Here is a 27,227-nt window from a genome sequence, read left to right as displayed (position 1 = left end):
CTGCCTCCTCAGCTCCAGACCAGTACAGCCCATTGCCTCCTGACGACCCCTCTGGATGTCCCATGGTTCCTCAGACCCAGCCTGCGTCCAAACACATATCCTGATATTATTTGCAAAGAAAAAAATCATGTAAGACAAATTCACTGGGCCCAGGAAACAAGGTTTCACAGGACACACACAAAAGCTCAGAGGGATTGCACTGACTTCTTAGATATGACTTGGGGACAGTGTGGAAGGCCAGGGTCAGCATTAACCTCTTCTTCCTTCCAGAGGAGAGTGTGTACCTCTTAGCTTCTTGTCTTTTTCATACTGTTTGCCAAACTGAATTTAAATATTATTTATGTAAATTATTTATTGTCTGTCTCTCCTGGTTTAAGCTTAAGAGCAGAGATCATGGGTTCACTTCTGTATCCCTGCTCTCTACCCAGCATCTGACATAAAATAATAAATATCTGTTGAATGAATAAGTGAATATCCTTGTTCATTACCCAAGATGCAGGTCTCTCTAGGCACCCTCAGTCTTTTCCTGCTTTCTTATCCCCATGATGCTCTGTGCTTCATCCCCCCAAACCAGCCTCCCACTGCACCCTCTTCCCCACCCTCAGCTTCTTCATCGCTTGACTTGGGCTGTTTCACGGAATGTGGGTGGTGAGCTCCCCATGCTGGGCCATCTGCAAGCACAGGCAGGCTATGCACCTGTCAGGGTGCCCTGGACTCTGATGAGTGACAGTGGGGTGGGGCAACGTATGGTTCTCTGCATCTTCACCATGAAACAAGGCCCACAGCACGCCTGAGGTCTCAAGGGTATGGCTTTCTCCACCAGTAACACCAGGCTCCAACCGCTGGGGACTGTGCAGGGGTTGTGAGCTGGCTGGCCTGTTGGGACTGGTGAACACACCTTTGTCACTCACTCTGCCTGTGTTCCATGCCCCTCATTTCCCAGAGCTGCTGGGTGGGCGCAAGCAGTCCTGGGCCAGGCCTGTGACTGCTGAGTGAGCCTGAAGTTGTGAGTGGGATGGTCAGGGAGTGACCTCCATCCGGCCCCCACAGCCCAGCAAAGGATCTGACAAACCACAGAAGTAAATAAATAACTTAGAAGTAATAAATAGGGGTCCAGCTCCCACGAGTGAGTCCAAGGCCCACTCCAGCACAGGCACTTCCCCAACACAATTGTAATGTGTCTCCAGATCTGTCCCCCCAGGCCTGGGCTGAGGCTGCAACCTGGCACATCTGGGTTCTCCAGAGGAGGAGTCCTGGGTCCATGGCCTGGTCAGTGCCAGAGTCTGTGAGCAGTGGGTCCTCGGGTCTCCACAGCTGAGGTTTCTGGTGTCTGCGGGGCTGAGGCCGGCAGGGTGAGAGCCCTGGGGCCGCTGGTCAGTCGTGCCTCTATCTCCGCAGGGCTGATGTCTGTCAACTCACCCGGCCGAAGCCTCCGTCTCCGGCCGAGGCCCCCGGCCGGCCCCAGGCAGTTAGATCCACAGGTAAGGGTGCTTCCGCATACCCTCGGAGTGAGCCCTCAGCCCAGACAGCCGCAGGCAGTGGCCGAGAGGCGGTCCACGGTCTTCCAGGTGCTGTTGACGTCCATGAAGGAGACGGCCTCGTAGCGCGTGGGTCGGCAGCAGGGCTGGCTGACGGGCCGCGAGCCGGGGGGCGGCCGCAGGGCCCCGGCACCCAGCAGGCTGGCCAGACTGAGGTCATGCGGGGAGCGCGCGCGGCGGCAGGAGCCGCTGCAGAAGCGGAAACGCACCAGCTCATCGGAGTGGTGGCCCAAGCCGAGCGCGCGCACCGGCACCAGCTGAGAGCGCAGGCGGCAGCCCCGCGCCCCCGCGGCCCGCGCGCGGCTCCCCCGGCTCCCGCGGCCGCCCCGGCCCCCAGCCCGCGCAGCGCGGGGCCCTCGGGGGGCAGCGGGCGAGTGCGCGGGCGGCGGGGGCGGCGGCCGCCGGGCTCTTCCGCCGCACAGACCGGCCGCGCGGCCCCCTGGAACGAGACGCAGTCACGCGCGGGTCCCCGGCCAGCCCGCCCCGCCCCGCGCCCTCGCCCTCTCACCTACCAGGCAGGGGACCCGCGGGGGGCGCCGGGGCCGGCGCGGGGCCTTCTCGGGGGACCGGGCTGCTGGGTGCGGGGCCCAGGGAGGCCTCGCCCTCGGCGATGCTGCTCAGCAGGGCCAGAGCGGCCAGGGTAGGCCACAGGGCAGGCTGCTCGGAGAGACGAGATGGAGCCTCAGGGGGGAGGAGGAAACCCTGGTGGGTGCAGGGAGGGGCTGGGGCCGGATGGAAGGGCTCGGGTTGGAGGATAATGGATCAGCTGCCCCGGGGAGCCCGGGTAAGGAATCACCACCTGAGGGCATTGACCTTTCCTCCTTCCTCCGGGCCCCTCCCTGACCATTCCCCCACCTACTTCTGACGCCTGCCCAGGGAGCCCTGCTCTCCCTAGTCAAGCCACCTTTCTTCAGTACCAGGTGGGAGTCACTGGGAGAACCACTCACCTGCCGCCTAGGCCGGGGCCAGAGGGGCAGCACAGAAGGGCCTCCACGTCCAGGCTCCATCTCTGTCAACACCAGGAACTCCCATCAGCCGTAGTTGACCTGTTCCCCCACCCTCCTCTTGAGGCAGCTTGGAACATTGAGAGATGAGTTATCCTTTGAGCAGGTCATCTCTCCACTTCAGCTTCTCCAGATGAGGGACAAGGGGCTTGGGCAGCTGGGCTCAACCCAGGAGAAGTGGCTGCATCGAGAACCTATTTCGTGGTGCTTTGCACCTGGTTCCCTCTTTCAGACCTCACAACTCCATGAACCTATTTCGTGGTGCTTTGCACCTGGTTCCCTCTTTCAGACCTCACAACTCCATGAGGTAAATGGTATTATCCCCATTTTCCAGATGAGCAAACAAGGCTCAGAGAAGCTCAGCAATTATCTAAGGTCACAAGGGTAGACCCACGCAGCCGTGCAGGAAAGGTGACCTTCCTGCTCTGTGCTGCAGGGCTGGAGAAGGGAGCAGTTGGACACCCTTGATCTCACAGAGAGCCTTCTCTCCATGCCACAGAGGAGGAGGTTGTGGCCTGGAGAAAAATTAGGGTGCTTGCTGGTTGACCTGAGTTATCTGATGATAGTGAGGCCCAGGCTTCAGCCTGTGCTGCCCACCCAGCAGATGGTGGAGGGTGATGAGCCCTCTAGGAACATGAGGCCTAGGCCATGGCTCCCTATGGCCACCAGGGGGTAGCATTTGCCAAGCCTGTGGACTCAAACGGGGGGTGGGCTTTTCCCCTACCTTCAGCTAGACTCAGGCCCCAGCAACTCCCTGGAGTTGCTTCTACATGAGACTGGTCTCTGAGAGCTTAGCCACCCTGAGAGCTGGTCCAGGTCTGTACCCCTTCCAGCTTCCCCTGGATCTGGCAGCCTGGCCCTGCTCCTAGAAGTTTCCCCCACGAACCATCCTTCCTGAGCCCAGCTGGGCTTTCAGAGTCCCACCAGGTTTTGTGAGCCCACATTGCCTGGCATTCCCAAGCACCTCTCTGGAGCCTCGTGAGCCCTCACTAGCCGGCCTGCTCTTTGGTCCCAGCAGTCACCTCCACCCCCACCCCTGAGCATACAGAATGTCTGCATACCTGTGGGCCGGTCCTCCCTGGTGAGGTCCTCCAGGGCCAGGTGTGCTCGGCTAACGGAATACGGGCCTGAGGAGCCAGGCTAGTGACTGTTCTCATTGATGGAGGGAAAGCCCGGCAAGGCAGGGTTAAAGGCCCCCTGCACTAGGGGGAGCCCAGGAGCAGGTCTCTTGGGACGTAGGCAGCTCAGGCCCTACGTCTCCCTCCCGGCAATCTGGGGCCACTTGGTCCTCCAGCCCTTGCCTTTCCTCCCCATCTACCAGCCCCCCCCCACCCCCGATACTCACCACGGGGGTTCTGTGTCGTGTTCTTCTAGGCACCTTTCCTGGGACCAGTACTGGGCTTTCCCCTGCAGCTCAAAAGGCTCATGCCCAGGGCTGTGCACCGGGCAGTGCCCCTTTTAGCCAAAAGCTTGGCAGCCAGTCTGAGCCCTGTAGCAGCAGCGGGAGCCTCACATTACAGCGGGCCAGCAGGGCTAGCGCAGTCCAACAAGCGACAAGAGGGACTGCGGGGGGCTGGGAGGGGCGGAGAGCTGTGCAGCAGGCCCAGGAGAGGGAGGATGTAAGAAAGGAGCGGAGGGGGACGACCCTGGCCGCTCCCTCTAGCCCCTGGGCTGGGACGAGAGGTGGGCAAACAGGTCGGCTTACCGCAAGTGCAGGGCTCTGGGTCTGGGGCACAGCGAGGGCTGGGACCCGAGGGACCTGCTGCTGGTGGAGCCCGTGGACCGTGTCTGGGGGCCGGGCCCAACTCCATCCCTCAGCAGCCTCCTGCCCGCCGCCGTCCGGTGTCAAATTCCAGTCCCGGCGTCACCGGATCCTGGGGTGGGGCCCGAGCACCCCCTGCCCCGCCCCACCTCTCAGGGCTCACCTGGCCACTCCACCCTCTGGAATCTGGTCCCCCTGGCTCCACTAGGTCCCCCGCGGTGGGGCGGGGAGGAGATGCTGGGAAGGGCCCCCAGGACAGAGTGGAGAACCCGGGCGGCACAGCGGCATGGACACTGAGTGTTCGGAGTTTGTAGACACTGGGAGTAGAGAGTTGGGAGGCCGGGCAGAGGGCGGGAGAGGGAGGGGACAGGCCGGTCCCTGCCTTGGCCCACCGGCCTTCGGGTTCCCGCCGTCCTGGCTGGCCGCTCTGCACTAGCTGCTCTCTCTGATCCACCGCTAGTTTCTTCTCTCAACAGACCCACTGCATTGAGTCCGAGACGCACTGACTGCGCTGGGGCTTTCACGGTCTGACCCGGCTCCTGCGGCCCCGCCGCTCCCCTCCGCTGCCGCCTGGGGCTTGGAGTACAGACACACCTGCAAACACCACTGCTCAGCCTGGCACAGCGGCGCTGGTAGGAGTGGGTGCCGGGGGCTGAAGAAGGGGAGGGTCCCGGCGGAGGAACTTTTGCACTGAGGCTTGAGGTAGGAGCTGGAGGCTAGTATTTCAGATGCCTAATTATGGCAGTTCGGCTGGTGGGTGGGATGGAGGTTGGGTGGGTAACATGGATAGAGGTAAGGAAAGGCCAGATCCTGTGTGTCCTAACAGGGAGTCTGGACTTTATCCCAGTGATACTGGGGACCACTGAAGGGTTTCAGGCAGGAGAATGGTGTGATCCAACGTGCGTTTCAGTGGCTGGCTCTGGCTGTGGTGGGGAGGGTGGTTTGGAGGTACGTCAGGAGGCTGCTGGGGGAGAGAGGATTCTGAAGCTGAATTGTGGGGAGAGTGTGGGGCTTTGTGGGCTCTTTCAGGAACACACCTTTTTGAAAACTCAGTTGGTGCCTGATTGGATGCGGTGAGGAAGTAGGATGGCATGCCTTTGGCCTGGGTGACTAGGAGGAGGGGATGCATTCTGGCAGTTGGGGCTCCTGAAGGAGGGATAGGTTGGGGGCAGGAGCTCATCAGTTCAGTGTTGGACGTGCCAGGCTGGAGGGACCTGTGGATTATCCTAGTGGAAATGTTCAGGAAGTGACTGAGTTTGTAGCCTGGAGCAAAGCGAAGAGAGCTGGGCTGGAGATGGCAATTTGGGAATCGTTGACCAACTGACAATTGGAAGCCGTGGGTGAAGCTGATAGTGCTCAGGGAACATGTGTGGACCAGCTGTACCCTGGCTGTGCATCTGAACCACCTGTGGACCTTTTAAAACTACCCGAATCTGGGCCTCACCCCAGACCTGAATCAGAATGGGCATGTGCAGTTTTCCACATCTGCACAGGTGATTCTGGTTTATGGCCAGGCGGAGAACCACAGCTTTCGGGAGGGCAGTTAATGTGTAGTGGTGGGGACTAGAAGCCTGACTGTCCCAGGCTCGGCAGGACCCCTGTGGGACAGGAGGCCAGGCGGTGAGCAGCTCTGTGTTCTGCTGCCTCCCCAAGCCGGCTGCCTGGGCAGGGGGGGCAGGGTGCAGGGGTTCTGCCCCAGGGCTGTATCAGCCAGGGCTGCTGCTTGCTGGCATGCAGCCTATGCCCTGCACAACTCCAGGGGGCGCCATTCACGTAGGACACAGGAAGCATTGGAGTTTGCATCATAGTGGCCTTGTTTCCAGCAGAATCGAAGGGAGTTTCTGGGTCTCCCTGTCCCTCAGTCAGGGCCTCACTTTCCCCTCGGCTGAGGAGGCTTCTGTCTGAGCACAAAGCACAGCAGTAAAGGGGCATGTGGGAAGTCAGAAGGGAATGGCACTTGGATTGGGATGTCAGGTAAGAGGTGACGGGGCCAGTCAGCCCCACCTGTTGCCACGTGGCAGCTCTGGCAGGAAGCTCACTCCCAGGCCTATGGCCTCAGGGGCAGGAGTGCGTTGGCCTTTCTCAGGCCTGCCTGGGAATGCTGGGGAAGGGAGAGAGCAGATTCCAGGGCTCTAGGGGGTAAGGTTGGGATGCCCTTTCTAATGTTTGCCAGAGGGGCTTCCCTGGTGGCGCAGTGGTTAAGACCAATGCAGGGGACACGGGTTTGAGCCCTGGTCCGGGAAGATCCCACATGCAGCGGAGCAACTAAGCCCGCGAGCCACGACTACTGAGCCCACGCGCCTAGAGCCCGTGCTCCGCAACAAGAGAAGCCACCACAATGAGAAGCCCGCGCACTGCAACGAAGAGTAGCCCCTGCTCGCCGCAACTCGAGAAAAGCCCGCTCACAGCAACAGACCCAACTCAGCCAAAAATAAATAAAAATAAAACAATAATAATAAAATAAATTTAAAAAAAAATAATAAAATGTTTGCCAGAGGGGTCCTAGAGATGGGCTGTGCCTTCCTCTTCTGTGCAGAAAGAGGGGTCCTGAGGGGAGACCGGGTGCCTGTGTGCTAAGGGGGAGGGCGTGTCTTTCCAGGGCTCAGCGGAGCTGCCGGGATTGGTTTAGGTCCCTGTGCTGGGGGCTCGGCCGTGCAACTTTCCTGTGCTTGCAGGAACCTCTGTCCCTGTAGTGCTGGGGCTGTGGTGACCCAGAGGCACTGTGCTCGGGCTGGGGCTTCAATCCCCTGAACTCTGGCTCCTGTAGGAGGCAGCAGGGTAGATTCTGGGGCATGTCCTGATGCCCCTGGACTGCCTCTCTTAAGGCAAAGAGGGTGCAGGACGGCTATAGGACAGGAGGGGCTCCAGAAGGCCCCTAGGTGGCTACCCAGGTCCTTCAGCTAACACGAGAAGTGAACGGGACCCAGGAGGGCTGGAGAGATGGCCCTTGGGTTTAGCATACTTGCTGAGGCCCCAGGTTCCTGTTTCTTCCAGGAAAGTCAGAGAAAGCAAGAGGAGGCCAGGTTCAGGGAAGAGCTTTATTGCTTCCATGATGGCTGCTCAGGATGGCTGCCACAGCCTGGGTGAGGTCCTTGAGCCTCACTTCCCTCTGGTCCAGGCTAAAGGCAGAACCCAAGGACCTGGCAGTCTCACTGCTGAAACCCAGAACAGCTGCCAAGTTGGTCACTCCAGGCCTGGGGCAGTGTCCTATGGGTCGGCTGCAGTTGGGGAGGGAGGGGCATTCCCATCAGGTTGGGCCAGGCCTCACCGCCCGAGCTCTGAAGTTCTCTCCACTCAAGCCCAGGGGCATCTTGTTGGCTTAAAGGATGGCTCCAGGGTTTCCCTGTGGGACAGCTGGGGGCTGCTGAGCGGGACTATCCCATCTGCTCCCCAAGAAAGGCCAAACAGTGTCATGAGCTGGAGGGGGCTGGCCTGAGATCCTGCCCACCTCCCTGTAGCCCCGGAGCAGGGCACAGGCTAGTCCTGGCACTCCCACTCTACAGGGAGCCCATTGGTACCACTGCCTGAGGGGCCCTTTAGTGGGTCTCCTTCTGCACGGCCAGTAGACCAAACTTGACATCTCCAACCTTATTGAAAAATAAATTATCCCTACCCTCCCCCCACCCCAAATTCACAAAGTGACAATACACCGAACACGGACTGGAGAAACGATTCTGGCAGCAGCCTTGCTGCTAGTGTCCGCCTCCTGCATGCTGGCCCGCTGGGCACGGCCAGTGGCCTCCTGGCCCTCTGGCTTCGAGGACCCAGGCTGAGAGTGAGGCCTAGTGCTGGTCTCTGAGGCTGGCCTCTGAGCAGACACAGCTCTGGCTGCCCCACCAAGGCCTCACCACCCCTGGGGCCACTTGGCACTGTCCTTCTCTGGGTCTGAAGGCTCCCGCACCTCTCAGGCAGAGCCAGACCGAGGCCAATGAAGTGGGCAGGTGGCGGTGGCTGGACTTCTGTGGCCACGTGCTGGGTCCACCTCAGATGCCACTGGTTAGGTCAGTTATGACATGCGCTTTCACCAGCTTCCGCAGAAACTCTTTCTCTCGCTGAATGTTGTGCGTCCAGGACTGAAAGGAAAGATGGAGCAGTGGTCAGCTGGGCAGCCCAGGTGGCTGCTGGGATGTGGCCCTGCTAGAACGCAGGTTCCCAGGGCTCCATGCCCACTTCCGACCGCCACCCTCCGATGCTGTGACTGTGGGACGTCTGCCCTAGAGGTGCCACAGCTCACCCTCCTCCCTTCCCAGGACCTGGAGAAAATAACCTTCTAACCCCTTTACCCGGCCTCTTAACTTCTTCCAAGTCTTAGAGATGTAGGCTTTCCAACCTGGTTCTCACTCCTTCCACCTGTCCTTGCCCGGCGGCTTCTCCAGGCCCCTAGGTCCTAGGCACCCTGAGGTCAGGCAATGTGAGTCACTTAGGTCCGGCCCAGGCCTGGGGTTGGGCCCTGCTGGAAAGGGAACCGTGCGGGGTGGCTTAGTCATTCTCTGGCCTGCTGCAATCCACTCTCCAGGCCTGGGGGCAGCTGATGAAATCCTGCCTCTCAGACCAGAGGAGCCAGGGGGCCAGAGGCTCATCTTAACGGTTAATATGAAAATTGCAGGGAAGACGCTGCCTTCCAGGGCTTTCCTGGGGAAGACTGCACCCAGGCTCAGGTTCTCTCCTTTCCCCAGTACTCTCACCAGGAAGCTGTGATGACTAAGTCTCTCAAAGAATGAAACAGGATTGAATGAATAAAGGAACAACGAAAGCCAATGGCCTTGTCACAGTCTGGACACAGCTGACCGCTCTGTTGCATCCGTCAGCGCTGAGGCTCACCCTGGGATGTTCACAGCTACTACTTACCGGTGTGGAGAACTTACAGCTCTTATCTGGTCCTTATCTGACCCAGTCAACCTCCTCCAACCTTCCAAATCTTTTCAGTCTGAAACTTGGGCAAAATCCCCTATATTCCTCTTCTTTGAACACCCCCTTCAACTTCCTGTGCTAACCACAAACCTGGCTGCCCCCAAGGACAGCATCCCCCAGACACGCTCTTTCTTCCCTCACATCCACACTCATGGCGCCTGGAGGTGGCAGGCTCTTCCTCACTCTTTGTTGCTGCATCTACACAACTGTCCCTGTGTACTCCCTTGAACGTCTGGCTCCTTTGGCTCCTGGCATTATCCTCAGCCGTCTGCAAACTGCCCGTCCTTGTTGCAGACCACTGGGTAACTCGCCCTCATTCCTTGAAGATTCAAACATCTGGCTCACTGTCTGTCTTTGAAGGCAGGGACTGATTAGCACAGAGTAGGTGCTCAGTACATATGTGTTGAATGAAATTAGATTTTCCAGGTAAGAAAATGGAGGCATGGAAGAATGGCAGGGCCAGGATCCAAGCGAGCATAGAAACTCATACAGCTCTTTACTTAGCCCATGCCGGCATCACTCCCCAGGGAGAAGTAACCAATCTGATGGGTCAGTTTCAAGAACACCCACTGGGAGTCCCTGAGGGTTGAAAGGTCAGCAGAGGACTGGATATCTGATGATATCAACGAATTATTGTTAAATTTCCAGGTGTGATAATGGTATAATATTGAAAAAATTCGTCCTTATCTTTTAGAGAAATTTACTGAAATGTTTATGGCTGGCATGATACGATGTCTGAGACTTCTTTCCCAATAACCAGCAGGGAGGGGAGGCGTGAGAGGAAGAGCAGATTGAGCAACACAGGCCGCATGTTGATACCTGGGGGAGGGAGGTGACAGTACGTGGGAGTGCATTATTTTACTCTCTATACTTTGAATACGTTTGACAAAGTTCGTAATAACAGAGCAAACAAAAAAGTCTGCCTGGATGCATCTCTCTCTCCGACCAGGCAACACCGCCTCTCTGGCGCTCTTTTCCCAACCTCTCCCCGGCGCACACAGCACAGGAGCTTACAGCGCTCTCCTCACTACGCCGTCTGCATTGTCCACGGGCTGGGGCAGGATTCTGGGAGCCTCACCAGGACCCCTGACTCTGGATGCAGAGACCACGCTCGCTCACAGAGGAGCCTTCCTTCTCACAGCTCTTTTCCCATCTTTATCTCTTTGCCCCCAGGGTTCTGCCCTGACCATCACATGTCCTCCTCTGTCATCTCCCTGGGAAACCTCATCCGTGCCTCCCCTGTATCTGAAAAGCAGCTGTGCTCACAACCCACAGATCCTCATTTCCAGCCCAGATTTCCCTCCCATGGCAGACTCCTGTGCGAGCCCACTTCAACCTCTGGCTACTGCTCAGTCCCTCGGGGCTGGTACATCTGACGGCCACTTCTCAGCACACATCTCCTGGGACTTCCTTGCAGTGCTGGACATTGTAGGCACTCCCTCCTTTGGTCTCCACGACCCTGCATCTTCTTTTTTTTTGGCCACGCCGCACAGCTTACAAGATGTTAGCAGTGAAAGCGCAGAGTCCTAACCACTGGACCGCCAGAGAATTCCCCAAACCTGCAACTTCTAACCCTTCTCTACTCTCTCTCCTCCTTTATGTTTTTTGTTTTGTTTTGTTTTGTTTTAATTTTTTGGGTGTGCTGCGCAGCATGTGGGATCTTAGTTCCCCGACCAGGGATCAGACCAGCACCCCCTGCATTGGAAGTGTGGAGTCTTAACCACTGGACTGCCAGGGAAGTCCTCTCCTCCTTTATGAACGCCTCTGACACCCCTCACATATCCTGCCGGCATTCGGTCCTCGCCCCACTGTCTTCACATCCCCAGGCTCTCACTGGGCCTGGAGAATGGACTGATCAGTCGGGTGGAGGTGAAGCAACGGTGGGGCCAGGGCACGGAATGGTTCACTTGCCTACCGAAGACACCCCGAGGTGACAACAGGGACCCTACACCCAAGCAACAGCATTTCAGTGACTTCTCTAGGGTGCTGAGAGGTAACAAGAGTAAGTAGGGGTGAAAACATTAATATTAATAATAGTGGCTAACACGTATGGGCGCTTACCATGGCCAGGCCTCTTCTATACATTATCACATCGACTCTTTCCCAGACCTAACATTACCCCTTGTATTGATAAGCAAAGGAAGGTACAGAGCCAGGCTCTGAACCCAGGCCATTTGATTTCATTGCCAGCACTCAGCACTCCACATGGAGGTGGTGCAGCAGATGCCGTGAGCCTCAGAGCCAGGCGGTTCTACAGGATGAGGAAGGGGGGCGGGGGCAATGGCCTGACAACTGAGATGTGGCAGGTGGCAGAAAGGGAACAGCCTCCACTGGGCACCTCAGGGAAGGTGGTGTCCTTCCACCTCATTCCTGCATGGAGGCCACCTCCAGGCCTTGCTGATTTAAAATCCTAACCGTTTCTTACCTCTGTCTTCCCATCATCACTGAACAGTTCCAGGGCAGGATCCTTCATCTCTTGCCTAGACTGCTGAGACAGTGTCCCCACTGGTTTCTGTTCTTGCCTGGAACCCTCTAGGTCACGCTGCAGCCACAGTGACCCTACTACATGCTAATCTACAGCCTAAAACTGGTCCATGGCTCCCTCCTGCCTTCAGAGCGAAGTCCACGCTCCTTACCGTGGCAGAGAAAGCCCTTCATGATCCAGCTACTGCCTATGTCTGCGGCCTCTCACCTTCTGCCTAAAACTTTTACATAAAGTTTATATAAAAGGAATACGTAAGAGACCAAATATAGGAGTAAACAGAAGCCAGGGGGCAGGTAAAAGCAGTGAGAGAAGTTTGGAGTGGGTGCTGGCAGGGGACGAAGCAGCAAGAAGATATGTGAAGAGAGGCAGAGACGGAGAGACCACCAGGGTCCTGGTGAAAATGAGGCAGGGCTGGAGCCACTGCTGAGGGGCTAAGACAGGTCAGGGGCTCTCCTGGACCCAAGATGAGCTTCCCACTCCTGAACCCCATTCCAGGCAACAGGAGGCCCAGCTGTAAGGCTATTTCTGGCTTCTCATGAGATTCCCAAGTCTCTCTTATTTCCTTGAAATAACTCGCAATTACTCGAGCCCGCCTGAATGAACCCAAAAAGCCTAAGACAATATGGATGGGAACGGAAGCCAAGGATGGGGATGTGAATCTCCTGGGAAACATGTGGAGTGAGAAGAGAAGACTGTCTAGGATGGAGCCCTAGCTAATGCTGACTCTTAAGGGATGCACTGAAATCCAGGACACGGAGGAAGAGAATGAGAGAGCCTGGCGAGGGAAACAGGAGGAGCACTGAAATGACCGACTCAGAGTCTAAGCAGGAGAGCGTCTCAGAGGGAGGGCCGACTCAGAGTCTAAGCAGGAGAGCGTCTCAGGAAGGGCCGGTCAACACAGAAAGTGTTTCAGAGCGATCAGAAAAGGCGGGACTGACTGATGCGTGTCCCTTGGACTCGGCAGCCTTGAGTCACTGGTGACCTTGGTGGGAGGTATGTCAGGTGAAGGGGGAAGCCAGGCTGCGAAGGGCGAAGGGTGAGTGGGAGTGAGGAGGGCGAAGGGGCAGAGCACCCCTGGGGCTGCAGTTTTCTCCAGTTTTCTCACGGTGGAGGAGGTGGAGGAGGGGAGGGAGGGAGGGAGCTTTGGGGAGCATAAGGCCTGAACAGTGCAGTGGGGTTGGAGATGGGCATGTGAGAGACTGATGAGCAGGGACGAGCGCTGGCTGAACCGTGAGTCTGCTCGGACTCCGGGAGATTGACACTAACAACACTTGCCACCCAGATGCAGGAGTAGAGAAGCCGCTCAAAGCACAAGCCCCAGACGCCCAGGGTCCAGGCTGGGAGCAGCGGGAGATGAGTGGTAGAAGCAAAGGGTGCTGTAAGAGGCGTTTCGATTTTCCACGTGGGCTCTTGCTGTGAAGGGAGAGGTGCCAGGAGAGGCTAGCTGACTGGGAGAACTTAAGGTACCTGAACATATGAATCACCCGGGAAGCAACTCTGGGTGCTAGAAAGCTTTAGTGCTTGGCCATGGGGAAGGGTGGAGGAGGTATGGGGGCATCCTGGCACGGAGAGGTAAGGTCTGTGGGTTGTTTGAGAGGGCGAGGAGGTCCTCTGAGGGAAGAGGAGAATCGAAGCAGAGAGGAGGGCTGTGAGCTTGCTCCAAGATGGGCATGTGATGGCTGGGGAGCAGCAAGGAGGAGGCAGGGGCTGGACCAGGACAAGGAGAGGGCCGGGGAGGGCAAGTTCAGGGAGAAGGATGCTTGGTGGTCGGAGGCCTGCAGGCAGGGGTGGATGCCTGGTGACCCAGCTTAGCTGAGGGTGGGGCAGGGCATTCCAGGGAGCTCTGAGCAGCCAGACCCGAAGTTGCCTCGTCCCTTGACCATTCATTTGTACACACGCAGTCAGAGTCTGTCCTTCGTGCTGGCACTGACCCCTCCCTCGCCCTGCCCAGGGACTGCCCCCCGCCCAGCCCTGCACCTCTTTGATGGCTGCCATGCGCACGGTCTCATAGTAGTGCAGGGGTGCATTGGGTGTGCTCATGTCGTAGCCGAAGCCTGCAACTGCCACCTCATCACAGCCGTGTAGTGCCATGGTCACTGCCACACTGCCGAGGGTCGGGATGTTCTGGATGGAGGGGAAGGGGGTGCAGAGTGAGGCTGAGACCCTCAGCGAAGCTCTCCAGAGCTCAGCTCTGCTCCTGAGAACTGAATCCTCTGTCCCCACCCTGCCGCCCTGTCCTTCCTTCCCAAGGCACCTCTGGCCCAGGTCCCCTTCTACCTCTCCCAGGATCCAGACATCTCACCCCGCGGCCCATGAGGCCGTTGTTGAAAGGCAGTCCGATGAGGGTGAAGGCGGCTTCCTGGATGAAATATGGGTTGAGGATGCGAATCTCAGGGGGTTCCTTGGGCACCCGAGTGGCCACAGATTTCCAGAAGCCATCTGACGCGCTCTGTAGACACAGCACAAGTGGGCATGAGCGGGCACACAGCTTGTGATGGGACTGGGTGAGTGGTGGGGACCCAAAGTGTGTACAGGCTAATGAGAAACAAGGTGGGGGGCATGAGGTATGTACAGGGAGCCTGGGGCATGGGGAACAAACATGGCTGGAGGACGGACGACCTGGTGGGTGCTGGGGACACAGGATGTGTGGCAGAGACAAGGTACATGGTAGGGCACAGCGAGCACACAGTGGGGCCAGTGTGGATGGAGGATACCAAGTGAGCTGCAGGGCGGGGCACAGGGCGTGGGGCACTGGGCTGTGCTGCTCTGGCCTTGGGCGGGGGGGGGGGGGTCTTGGGCCACGAGGAAGACCCAACGGCCCAGCAGTACCCCTCCCCTTTGCCGCTACTGAGGGGCCCAGGAAGAGCCTGCCCTCTCTCTCCTATCTGCTCTGCTGGGCTTGCCTCCTTTCCCTTCTGCTGAATTTCCTCGCTCTCAGTCAACTGTTCTAAAGTGAACCTGAAAAATAAAGACAGAATGTGAGCTAGTATGGCAGAGCAGAAACAACACTCCAACCCCAGTTCTGCCACCGATGGAGTTGGGTGACTTTGGGCAGGTGACAAGCTCTCTTAGCTTCAGTTCTTTAATTGCAGAATGGGATGATTCTTCCCTGAGGGATCTCAGTACCAGACTGGAAAGGCATCAGCTCTGAAACCTGACACCCCAGGGTCCACTCCAGGGCCACAAATTCCTCTCCTTCTACCTCTCTTCCTTCCTCTAGTTCCCAGCCCTGCCTTTCTGTTCAGTACACGAGCCCTCCCTGGTCTAGTCCCTTGAGTATATCGCTTCAGCCACTCTCTCGTGAGCACCCTCAACTCCCAGCCCCTTGTCATTCTATTGTCCTAGCCCAGGGGAACCACGAACTTAGATCAACCCATACATCCACCTTTCCCACCCTTACAACTGGGCTCCTGAGTACTGCTGGAGAAAGTCACAAACCAACCCTGTAGGCTGGAGAGATGTCCCAGGGATGTCCCATAGCCTATGTAAGCAACCCCTCTGTTGTTGGACATCTCAGTTGTTTCTGGTTCCCCCAGATCTGCTCCTCCTTCTGTGTTCCCTAACCTCTGCTGTCTACTCAATCTTCCAAACCAGAAGCCTGGGAATCGACTTTGCATCCCTCTTCATCTCTCCAGCCCGTTCTGTCCTACTGGTCATCTGGGTCATTTCGATTCTATTTTCTATAGAATCTCACGGATCCATCCTTTCCTCCCAAGCCCACTGCTACCACCTAAAGTCCAGGTCTCATCATCTTTCAAATGGACTATTATAATGAGGCCATGTACACTGTCTGTCTTGTTGGCCACTAACCGCCCCCAGAGCCCAGTAGAGTGACTGGAAAAGTACAAAATAATTGTTGAGTTCCATTCACCCAAAAGGAGTGCCCAGAATGGGCCACCTCTGCCTCCCAAAGCACTTTCTGCTCTCTGCAAGAATGATCTTTCTATATACAAACCGGATCACATCACCACTGCCCACAGGAGATCAGAGTTTTTTAGCCAGTAACCCTGCCTGCTGCTCCAGGTTTCATTTCAGCCCATCTTAAGTCCGCATCTGCTGATTCGTACCTCCATTCTTTTGCTGATGCTGCTCCTTCTGTCTCTAACGGTCTCCTCACCTCCACCCACCTGATCCACCCTACTTGCTTCTTAAGACTCAGCATCTTCTCCTTTCTCATGTCTTTCCTGAATACCTTCATCCCAAGGTAGAAATGACCTCTAACCTTTGGGAGGTGATAAAATATGGAGTTAAGATCTGCCATAGGGGCTTCCCTGGGGCACAGTGGTTGAGAATCCTCCTGCCAATGCAGGGGACACGGGTTCGAGCCCTGGTCCGGGAAGATCCCACATGCTGTGGAGCAACTAAGCCCATGCACCACAACTACTGAGCCTGTTCTCTAGAGCCCGTGTGCCACAACTACTGAGCCTGTGTGCCGCAACTACTGAAGCCCGCACGTCTAGAGCCCGTGCTCCACAACAAGAGAAGCCACCGCAGTGAGAAGCCCACGCACTGCAACAAAGAGTAGCTCCTGCTCACCGTGACTAGAGAAAACCCACGCACAACAATGAAGACCCAACACAGCCAAAAATAAATAAATAAAATAAATAAATTTATTTAAAAAAAGATCTGCTATGGTTTGAAAGTTTGTGGCCCATTCCCCCCCCCCGCCACCGCCACCAATTCATTTATGTTGAACACCTAATGCCCAAGGTGATGGTATTAGGAGGTGGGCCTTTGAGAAGTGATTAGGTCCTGAGGGTGAAGCCCTCAAGAATGGGATTAGCGCCCTTACAAAAGAGGCCCAAGAGATCCCTCGCTCCTTCCACCAAGTGAAGACATAATGATTTATGAACCAGGAAGCCCTCACCAAACACCAAGTCTGCCAGTGCCATGATCCTGGACTTCCAGCCTCCAGAACTGTGAGGAACAAATGTCTGCTGTTTATAAGCCACCCAGTCTGTGGTATTTTGTTATAGCAACATGAGCTGACTAAGACAGAAGATCCTGGGGCCCAGATCCAAACTCAGCTCTGGTCACTCAACTGTGTGGAGGCCTTGGGCAAGAAAACTATCATTTCCCTATGGATAAACCAGGGATACTAAGGGTATTTATCTTGTGTTGTGAGAACTTAATGAGATAATTCAGGCTGAGTGCCCAGCTCACAGTCACTGGTCAGCTACTATCACCACCACCATTAGCCCCAGGGCAGGGGCTCACATCTGATTCACTTCTGTGGCCCAGCAGCGCAGCACCGGCCGCGGGTGTGTAAGGGGACATGAACTCCATCCCGGCTCCTCCACTGCCCTCAGCATCTCTTCAGGCTTGTCTTCTGCGGCCTTCAATGGACTGTCTGCTCCAGCCACCCCCTCCTCACGTCTCCCCATCTCTGGCAACACCTCTCTCTCGGGCAAATTCTATCCATCCTCCAAGCGTCAGCTCAAAGGATGGGCCCTTAGGGCCAACTTCGCTGGGTCTCAGCCCCAGTGAGACGAGACAGCAGACCCCAGACCGGCTTCCTCCTGTGCCTCCCTCTGTGTCCAGGAGAAATGTGTGTGTGTAAGGGGGTAAAGGTCAGGACAGTGAGACCCAGCAGGAAAGGGAACGGTGGAGAAATGGCCAAGATCTTATGCAGAACTGGGGAGAAGCCCCTCCTGGGAAGATCAGACGTGTACTGAAAGGAACGGCAGGTACCAGTCTGTGCTGAGCAAAGCACAGCCCCCATCCCTTCTCCAGAGCCCAGCAGGTCCCAACATCCTCCCCGCACCCTACAACCCCGGGTCCCTGCCCACGCCTGCCCACATACCCCTAAAGAGGAGGAAGGGCAGGGGCTGCTCGGGAAGGGAGGGAGAGGCAGTAATGGCACACCTGGGGGTGTGGAGACTACAGGCTGGTTTTCATAGATATTATTTATGTCTCTTCAACTTTCACCCACTTCACAGGTACGGGACCCAAGATGAAGCAACGTGTTCAAGGTCACGTAAGAGTCTGTACCAAGATGCAAACCCAACGTCGTGATGCCAGGATGGGTGTTCTTTCTGCCACACCATTTATTATCAGCACTGCTGTTCCCACCTCGGGAGGTCTGGGGGGCTAGCCAAGGGATGGATGGGGCCTCCCTTCTACCCGCCAGAATCGCTGAGGTGAGTTAGGGGTCACCCCGGTTGGTGCCCTGCATCTTGTTTCACAGAGAGGACTGAGGCTCAGAGAGGCGAGGGGCCTTGCCCCGAGGCACACACAGCTGGGGAGAATCTGAGCTGGATTCAACTTCAGAGCCTGGGTCTTTCTGTGACACGAGATTCCCTCTCTGAGACAACATCTCTTGGCTTTTCCCATGTGCTTAAGGGTCCCATATGTAACCACCGTGTGAAACGGTAGGAAATTAGCTTACGATCTCAAGCCCCTTTGAGAAGCTGACAAACGCTCCAGGGTGGAGGGGAGGCTTCTGCCTCTCTTCCCATCTTTACTCTTTCCCAGGAGGGGAAACAACTCATGTGACTTCTTGGATTTGAGGATACGTGTGTCACATTTACTAGTAGGAAGTGCAAAGTCACAGGCACACATAGAGCTCCTTCTGGCTCCTTGTGCGCAGGCAGCGGCGGGTACGCCAAGGCAGAGCTTGCCTCCCTGGAGCAGGCCCGGCATTCCGGTCCCTGCTCTGCTCACCTGTTCTAAGAGCGCTGAAGCTCCTACTGCCTTCGGGCAGAGAGCAAGACTGGGACGGGGTCGGGGAGGGGGTGGGGTGGGGTGGGGGTGGGAGCGAGTCTTATGCTTGGGACTCAAGTCTCAGAGAGGCTGCCTTAGGGCACGGGGACCCGGCACCACTATTTTATTTTTCCCACCTGTCACTGTCCTGGTGCAGGGCCTCCTCAGGAATCCCAGGGAAAGGAGGAACAGGAAGACCAGGATCTGGCTGGGGCATCACTGTGTCAGACAAATACCAAGTAACCACAACTGCAGCCCGTCTCTCAAATAAAAGCCATGGCTCCCCGTCTCAGAAAAATCATACACGAGTACACACACACAACACGCCGCACACCACTGCCAAAGGGAGCAGGGTCCCTGAAAGCGAGGGCGTTTGGTGACTTGAGATTGAGAATCTCTGTGTGGGGCAAGAAGAGAGGAGAACCTCATAGACAGCAACACTGAAGGGGTCAGTGGGAGCAGAGGAGCCTGCGGAGCAGACTGAGAACCAACAGTAAGAGCCACAAGGAGACGCAGGGAGGGTGTGATGCCATGGGAGACTGTGGGCCTTGGAGTCTGGGAGACCCACGTCCACATCCAGATTCTGCATCTGTGCAACCAGGGCGTGTCACGGGATTTCTTCAGGCCTCAAGTTCCTCGTGCATAACGGGGACGTCAAGACCACTTCCCAGACAGCCGTGATGATTAAATGAAGCGCTGTGCATTTTACAGCATCTGGCACCATGTCTGGCACATGGCAAGGGCTCAATAAATCTTGTCTGTTATGATTCTGAGTGTCACAGAAGCCGAGAGTGAAGCAGAGGGTGTGGCCAGCAATGTTAGAGGTCACACACAGGCCAGTTCACAGACATACACACACTCAAACGGGGGCCAGCTTTGTCCTTGGGTCCCTTGCAGGAGGGCAGTGGGTGTTGGAGGCCTTCCTACTGCTGGGTGACACTGCCAAGCCTGCCACCAGAACACAGCCCTGTTCCAGAAGGCCTATCCAAATGGCCCAAGGCCTCTCACATCTCATTTCCCTGACCCACAGGACACAGCACAGAGGCCTATAAAGCCAGCCAATGACGCTGGCCTGGAATGGTCAAACCTCTCCTCAAGGCCACCTGTGGGCCGCATGCTTGGTTGAATCCCTCCTCCAGGAATGTCCCTGCCTCAGTCCAGCCGGGAGCCAGCTCATCTGCGTGGAGCCGCTGGTCTCCTGCTGATGCAACTCGTTCTGCTCTTGTCAGAACAGCCAGGAGCAACGGGGGGAAAGCATCTGGGAAGAAGTACCTGCCCAGCTGGGCTCCCACAGTGCTTGCCCGCGCCCTTGCAGGCTGCTTCTCCTGCAGCCTCTTCCTCCTCTGTGGGGAGAGAAGCAGTCTGCATGCCAAGATGAGAGGTCTGGGAGTGGAGAGCCTGACCGTGGCTGGCTTTCTGCAGCCAGGAGTAAGGGCAGGTGTGGTCGCTCCTGCCTACACCTGCACCCCGCCCCCCCCCCCCCCGGCCCCACCGCTGCTACTGCCTGAGGACAGGTCACCAGCTCACTGGGGTCACTCCAGGAGCCACCAGACCTCCCTGCTTCCATCGTGCCTTCCTTCAATTCCACACAAATCTGATCTTGCCACTCTCAGGGCTAAAATCTTCAGAGGCTTTCCACCGCCCACTCAGACAGCTTGTCAGGATCATTAAGAGCACGGGTCTGGTTTTTTTTTTTTTTCCTTACTCAAAAGGAGTTTGTAACCCAGGAGGAAAGACAGGGCTGTGTACAAATATCTCAATACATGGTATAATTATTATGATATGAGAAAGAGTCAAAAAGAGGTTTAAAACATCTGCTATACTTATTTAAAATATATACAAAGAAGACATATCCCCAAAATGTTCACATGCATAAAACTTAAAATGGGAGGAAGAGCAAGGTGACATACCAAGGAAACTATAAGTAAAATGAAGTAGAGCTTGAAAAGAGAGCTATTTACAGATGTACAAAATATTTCAGAACTAATGATTAACCTGGATCAACCAATCAACAAATACATGAGTCTCTGTTATATATAAGCCATTTACTTTCTGTACAAATATATTCTATAATATTTCAGACATCAAATAACCCTCAAAACATTGATTACCATCATACAAAAAGAGACCTTTAAGAACATCTGGTCTGGGAGGGGGGTGGGGGGGATGAATTGGGAGGTTGGGATTGACATATATACACTATTGATACTGTGTATAAAATAGGTAACTAATGAGAACCTACTGTATAGCACAGGGAACTCTACTCAATTCTCTCTGGTGAACTAAATGGGAAGGAAATTCAAAAAAGAGGGGATATAGCTGATTCACTTTGCTGTACAGTAGAAACTAACACAACATTGTAAAGCAACTATACTCCAGTAAAAATTAATTTAAAAAAATTTGCTTTCGGGGCTTCCCTGGTGGCACGGTGGTTAAGAATTCGCCTGCCAATGCAGGGGACAAGGGTTCAAGCCCTGGTCCCGGAAGACTCCCACATGCCATGGAGCAACTAAGCCCGTGTGCCACAACCACTGAGCCTGCGCTCTAGAGCCCGTGAGCCACAACTACCGAAGACTGCACACGCCTAGATCCCGTGCTCTGTAACAAGAGAAGCCACCACAATGAGAGGCCTGCGCACCGCAACGAAGAGTAGCCCCCCCGCTCGCTGCAACTAGAGAAAGCCCATGCACAGCAACGAAGACCCAATGCAGCCAAAAATAAATAAAATAAAATAAATCAATTAAAAAAAATTGCTTTCGGGGGGAGGGATAAATTGGGAGATTGGGATTGACATATACATAGTACTGTATATAAAATAGATAACTAATAAGGACCTACTGTATAGCACAGGGAACTCTACTCAATACTCTGTAATCACCTATATGGTAAAAGAATCTAAAAAAGAGTGGATATATGTATATAACTGATTCACTTTGCTGTACAGCAGAAACTAACACAACATTGTAAATCAACTATACTCCAATAAAAAAACAAAAAAAAAACCCCAAAAAACAAAACAAAAAAGAACATCTGGTCTAATCCCCTCTTACAGAAACCAAGGCCCTGAAAGGTTTGTTTTCTTATCTAATCCATTTCCCCCAAGGGATCCAGCCACCACCATTCCTCCACAATGACTCAGACTTGAATGCTCACTCTCCCTTGATGGTTCCCTCTCCCAGGTCCCCAGGAACCTAGCAACACCAGGTCTGTGGCTCCTGTGCAGATCCATCCCACAACTGCCTCCTTCCCGCCTTCCTCAGCCCAACCCTGCTTGCGGATTGGGCTGCCCCAGTAATTCTGTGGGTCTGCTTTTGAACCACTAACTCTGTATCCCTCGGAAAGTTCTTTACCCTTTCAAAGTCTCATTATCATCATCTAAGAATATGGGAAATCAGACTAGCTCCTTCTTCATAGTGTTTCTGTGCCATGACAGTTACAAGTCACACACAATGTTTGGCACAAAGGCAGCTCGTTAGCTTCTGCTATTGTTAGTCTGCAGGACAAAGTCCAAGCTCCTTGATGTGACTTTGGCTGACAAGACCCTTCACCGTCTGTCCCGTCTACCCAGCCTCACCTCCAGCCATTGCCACCATGTCCGTGAAGGCTCAAATCCCTAAGATTTGTGGGGCTAGGGACAAAATTACAAATGGATGTCCACATACCACACGTCTAAGATTTATATTCCAAATATGTGACAGTTACTAATCATGGTATCAAGCTGTTAAATAAAATATATTCTATCCTCCCTTGAAAAACGATCTGGAAGGCCAGGTTTGAATTGAGAATTCTGACTCCCGGAGACCCATGCTGGCCCATGGTGTAGGGAGAGCTAGCCCCAGCCTGCCCTCCCGTTCCCTTCCCACCCTGGTCCCATCTCACGCTGTGGGAAGCACTGTGCACACGTGCGCGGACTGCCCAGCTTACACATCCAAGTTCAGCTTACAGCCTCTGCAAACAGCCCTGCTTGGACTTTGGAGTCGGCACAGGGAGGTGTGTTCTACCCTCAAGAGGACAGAAGTGGACTTGGCACTGCTGGGGCAAGAAATTCTGAGGTCTCCAGTACCTGGGGATGGTCTAGCAGGGGAGGATGGGACTGGGGTGGGCATTTCCCTCTGAGCCCTGAAGAGGGGGCTCAGCAAGGCAAGCACTGACCTTCTCAGAAGGTGCTCGCCACTGCAGCGAGCACAGTGTGCCAGGGGCTGTCAGTGCACTGTCCCACTGGCTCCTTGCAGCGGTGTATCTGGGAGCCACCCCGGGAAGCTTTCACCAACCCCATTGTACGGAAGAGGAAAATGAAACTCAGAGACGGGGCCTGAGGCAGAGGCATCCGTTCCTGACACTGAATCCAGTGCTGCTGCAGCGGCCCCACCCACACCAAAGGAGCAAGAGTGGGAGCGGCTGTGCTGGCTGGTCCAGGTGCCCGCAGCCTCTGCAGGGTCACTGGGCTGCTCCTTTATACTCCGTATGCTAGTTGAACCATACTTTTCATAATAAACCCCTTAGGTTATATTTGAGTTTGGCCATTATAATAACACTATAATAAAAACCTTTGTAGGCAGATTTTTCCTTCCCTTGGGTGATGGCTCCTGGTGCCAAGTGTCATTTCCTTTCCAAAAAGCTTGTCCCCAATTACACTCTGACTAGTAGCCTTTGAGAGCACCTGTCACTTGCACTCTTGCCAGAATCATGTATTACAATTTAAACACATTCTCTGAAGACATGATAGGTGATAAGTGGCATCCTGTCGCCTTCACATGAATTTTCTGACTGCCAGGAAGGTTAAACAAATTTCTGTGGTTAACTAGTTATATTTCCGTTGTTTACTAGTTATATTTCCTTCTGTGTGATCGGTTCAGTCTCCTGCTCATTAACTGCTGGGGTCCTAATGGTTTTCCTGTCAACTTTCATGATAATAACCATTTGTCATATTTCCTAAACATACTTTTCAAAGTTTTGTGGTATCCAGTCTTTTTTGGTTGTTGTTTAAAGTGTTCGTATATTATCAAATCTGATTTTTCCTAGCACTGCTGTCCCTTGAAAGTTCTCTTCCCTCTAGGGATGTGATTTCTATTCTACTTTCTTCAAAAGTACTACTTTCCTTTGGCTGTATTTTTATATTTTACTTTTTAATCTATTTGGAATTTATTTTGATGCATGCTATGAGGAGAGGGTCAAAAACCTTTTTGAAAGCTATATTTGGAAAAAGCAATGAACAAAAAGAGGAGTCGGCTTGGGGCTGGCTGTGTGATACCAACAGACAACTGAACGAGGCAGAGGCCAGGGACTGTTCAGTTTTCACTTTTTTTTATCAAGGAGAATGATCTCGGAACCTCAGAAAGAAGATCAAACATGGCTAAGAGGAGAGAGGTGCCCAGGAGAGGCAAGAGGGGAGCAAAAGGACGCAAGGGTCCGAATCTAAAAGAATGATCTCTGGGGCAACAGAGGAGGGAGGCGGCCTACTTGCGAGGAAGGAGCCCCCACTGAGAGTCAGAAGATCTGGGTTGGAATCCTGACTCTGCCACAAGCTCCTGCCTTCCTCTGGGTCTCAGTTTCCACATTTATTTATTCGTTTATGCATGCCAACTCTGTCGCAAACACTGCAGGCGGTGATGGGCGTACAGAGATAAACAGGACAGTCCCTGCCCTCCAGGGGCTTATAAGAGTCGATGGATAAGAGAACCCTTATGCATAACAGACTGATGAGTGTCGTGGGAGCTCAGAAAAGAAGCATCTCATACAGCCTTGGGAAGGGAAGCAGACAAAACATGGAGGTGTGAAATGGGCATATACTTTGGTATGGCCAGAGTGCAGAGTAATTTTGGGTGCAAGAAGGAGCGGTCAGGACAAGGAAGGAGTTGGAGGGCCCAGATCACGGAGCGCTATGCTATGGAATTGGAATTTTACCCTGCAGGCCAGTGGTTCTCACACTTGAGCCTGTATCCAAATCACCTGGAGGGCTCATTAAACAGACTGCCGGGCCCACCCCCAGAGTTTCTCATTCACAGCCTAAGGTGGAGTCCCAAAATGCATTTCTGACAAGTTTCCAGGTGATACTGATGCTACCGGAAAGGAGAAGGCACTCTGAGAACTGCTGCATGTGGACAACGGGGACCCATTAAGCAGGAGAATGAACCAACCAGACAGACACTTTAGGATGATTCTTTTGGATACAGGTGTGGAGAATGGATTGGAGGGAGGCCTGGTTGGATGCAGGGAGATAGGAAGCTGCTGAAATAATCCAAGGAAGACATTTTTAAAAGGGAGAATCACAGATCTGGAGGCTGCATGACTGAATAGAGAAGGCAGAGGAGATGGAAGAATTGAGCATGCTTCCCAGGATTTTAGCCATGAGTCTGTAAGGATCAAGGACTATCCCTAGAACTTACCATTGCGTACAGTACACCGTAAATGCTCACTGAATATTTGCTGACAAGTTGTTCCTTTAAAGTGAGGCACTGGATTTAGAGTCAGAAGGCCACTGCCATAGAGGGATAGGTTTGGAAGACAGACTGGAGAGCGTTGAGAAACAGAAGGGGGAAAATATGGAGATATGTATTGTGGACAGCTGATGACTCTTCCCAGAAACTTGAAAAAGAAGGGAAGGAGAAAGGGTGAATACCAGCTGAAGAGGGGACTTTCTTTTTTTTTTTTGGCTGCGTTGTGGCATGCGGGATCTTAGTTTCCCAGCCAGGGATTGAACCTGCGCCCCCTGCAGTGGAAGCGTGGAGTCTTAACCACCGGACTGCCAGGGAAGTCCCTGGGGCTTTCATTTTTGTGGTGAGAGAAATGAAAAAAAAAAATAGCTGAACAAATTTATAGATGTGAGAGGAAGATCCAGTAAAGAGGTAAGAAAAGAGATCAGTGAAAAAAGACAGTTCCTGAGAAGGTGGGAGGAGATGGCATCCAGAGCTGGGTCTGAGTTCACCTCTACCACTTAACTAGTTGTGTGATCTTAGCAAGTAACTCATCCTCTCTGTGCCTCAGTTTCCTAAACCCCAAGATGGGGATCATAACAGTACCTATCTAACAGGGTCATGGTGAAAACTGAATAAAGGAATTCAAAGGAAGCTGGCAAACTGAAGATCTTAATAAATGACGTCTATGATGAGGATGGTGGAAGGAGGAAGAGGAGGAAAAGAAGCAGGAGGAGGAAAAGGAGGAGGAATAAAAACAAGGATCATGAGGTAAGTAAGCACGAGGCTACGGATGACGGTGATGAAGAGGAGCACAGGGGATGATGACGTGAGCCCCAGTCCCTGAGCACCTTTCATGGTGGGGGAGGAGCCATGGGCAGGATGCAGGATGGGGAATGTGCAGGGAGTCTTCCTGGCCCTCACAGGGGATAATGGATCTGTGAGAAAGAGCTGTGTCCACTGGAAATGGCTGCAAAGGAAATAGTATCCAGGAGAGCTTGTCTCAGAGGTTTGGAAAGGAGACTGTGGGGTGCGGAGCATCGAGCTGGCTCAGCAGAGGCCTTGTCAAGCAGTAGGAGGCAACGGTGTCTGCCAGCCTCACCACGCTTTCTAGGTGCCCTGCACGGAGTCTCCCCAGAGGCAAGGTGGTGTCCACACCGAGCTCCTGCTAGGCAGAGCCCATCCTAAGGCTCTGCATCTCTCTCAGGCCTGGACAGAGCACAGGTTTAGGTGCAGATGGATGTTCAGTCCCTGTCTCAGGCCTGGTCCAATAAGGCCTCACATGCGGGGACCTGGTGGCCATTTGCCTTGTGCTAGATTGCTAGCCCACCCCTGCGGCCTTTCACCAGGAGGTCCACGTCTCTCCTTCCTCTAGGCCTGGTCTCTGACCCCCGCTTTTAGGTCACTTCCTAGGTCAGGCCCTACAGTCTAGACAAAGACTTCACTCCCTAGTGCAACTGGGCTTTTCTAATAGCACCACCACCAATAATAATAATAAAATAATAAACAGTATTCATAATTGCCACAGACAGAACTTACTAAGTGTCAAGCACTATGCTAGGTGCTTCTATACTTCATCTTGTTTAATTTTTAAACCAACCCTGAAAGATGGGTAGTACTACTCCTGTTTTATGAAGTCTAAGGGGCCTAGGTGATTTGTCTAAGAACCCAGCTAACAAGTGACAGGGTCTAAATTTAAACCCGAGTCTGTATGACTCCAAGGCCTAAGCTGCTTTCTCCTCTTCAACCGCGTTGTCTCTCAAATTCAAGGGCCCAGTCCCCCTGGGCGTGAAGTGGGGCCCTGGCCGGCCTCTTAGATCCCTCCGCCTTCCCCAAGGACTGAACAAAAGCTGGAAGGTCGGGCCTGGGTCAAGGCTGTCCAGGGGCCAACCCCTAGCCCTTGTCCTCTCCTCCCCGCCTGCTAGGTTGGAACCACACCCACCAACCCAGCCCAGGCCTCAGACCCAGAGGCCACTCAGCAGTGAGGCCAGCTTTCCGGTTTCCCAAGTGAGGATGAAGAGGACTGGGAAGGCAGCTCCCCGGGGCTCTGAAGTGCTGGGTCACCAGCATCCTGGGGCACAGTGGGGGAGTCTGGCAGAGGCAGGGGACACAGCACGAGAAGCTCTGCCTCTCACGTGTCCCGTCCTCTCCAGGTCCCAGGGCTCCGTCCTCAGGACCGCAGACAGGGCGTCTCCAGCCTTCATCAAACACCAGGAGGATGCTCAGGGCACAGCACCTACTACACTGCATTATAACTCTAGTTCGGGGACTGTCTCTCCCATTAGACCGAGTGACTTTCTATTTCCAGGGAGCAGCACAGTGACAGCACAGAGAACACCTGACGATGCCTGGCAAATGAGTAAGCGCGTGGAGGGATGGAGCCAGATGTGCCTCTGAGAAGAACTTCACAAG

The 27,227-nt window shown here is 54.4% G+C and overlaps 2 protein-coding genes across 6 annotated transcripts in view; both read right to left on the bottom strand.

Annotated features, from left to right (window-relative positions):
* Positions 1 to 1,080: 1,080 nt before the first annotated feature.
* Positions 1,081 to 2,545, bottom strand: ARTN (artemin). The gene is made up of 3 exons (XM_059897774.1): positions 2,486 to 2,545; positions 2,051 to 2,195; positions 1,081 to 1,977 (listed from the first exon to the last, which is right to left on the bottom strand). Exons 1-3 carry the CDS (start codon positions 2,543 to 2,545, stop codon positions 1,517 to 1,519), a joined length of 666 nt encoding a protein of 221 aa, XP_059753757.1. The 3' UTR covers positions 1,081 to 1,516.
* A 4,783-nt stretch (positions 2,546 to 7,328) lies between these two features.
* ST3GAL3 (ST3 beta-galactoside alpha-2,3-sialyltransferase 3) overlaps positions 7,329 to 27,227 on the bottom strand; it is a 232,414-nt gene continuing 212,515 nt past the window's right edge. For 2 of the 5 annotated variants that reach the window (XM_059920827.1, XM_059920838.1), the window contains 3 exons: positions 14,003 to 14,149; positions 13,678 to 13,824; positions 7,329 to 8,377 (listed from right to left, as the gene is read on the bottom strand). In XM_059920827.1, coding sequence (XP_059776810.1) covers positions 8,288 to 8,377; positions 13,678 to 13,824; positions 14,003 to 14,149 — 384 coding nt within the window. In that variant the 3' untranslated portion in view covers positions 7,329 to 8,287. Of the gene's footprint in view, positions 8,378 to 13,677; positions 13,825 to 14,002; positions 14,150 to 27,227 lie in introns of those variants that run through there. The other 3 variants (XM_059920847.1, XM_059920874.1, XM_059920865.1) reach the window with 2 other exon arrangements.

This window comes from Balaenoptera ricei, chromosome 1 (assembly GCF_028023285.1).
Source record: "Balaenoptera ricei isolate mBalRic1 chromosome 1, mBalRic1.hap2, whole genome shotgun sequence".
In the NCBI taxonomy this organism is placed as follows: Eukaryota; Metazoa; Chordata; class Mammalia; order Artiodactyla; family Balaenopteridae; genus Balaenoptera; species Balaenoptera ricei.
Note: the sequence above shows the minus strand (reverse complement) of the source record. Positions and strands in the feature narration are given on the sequence as shown.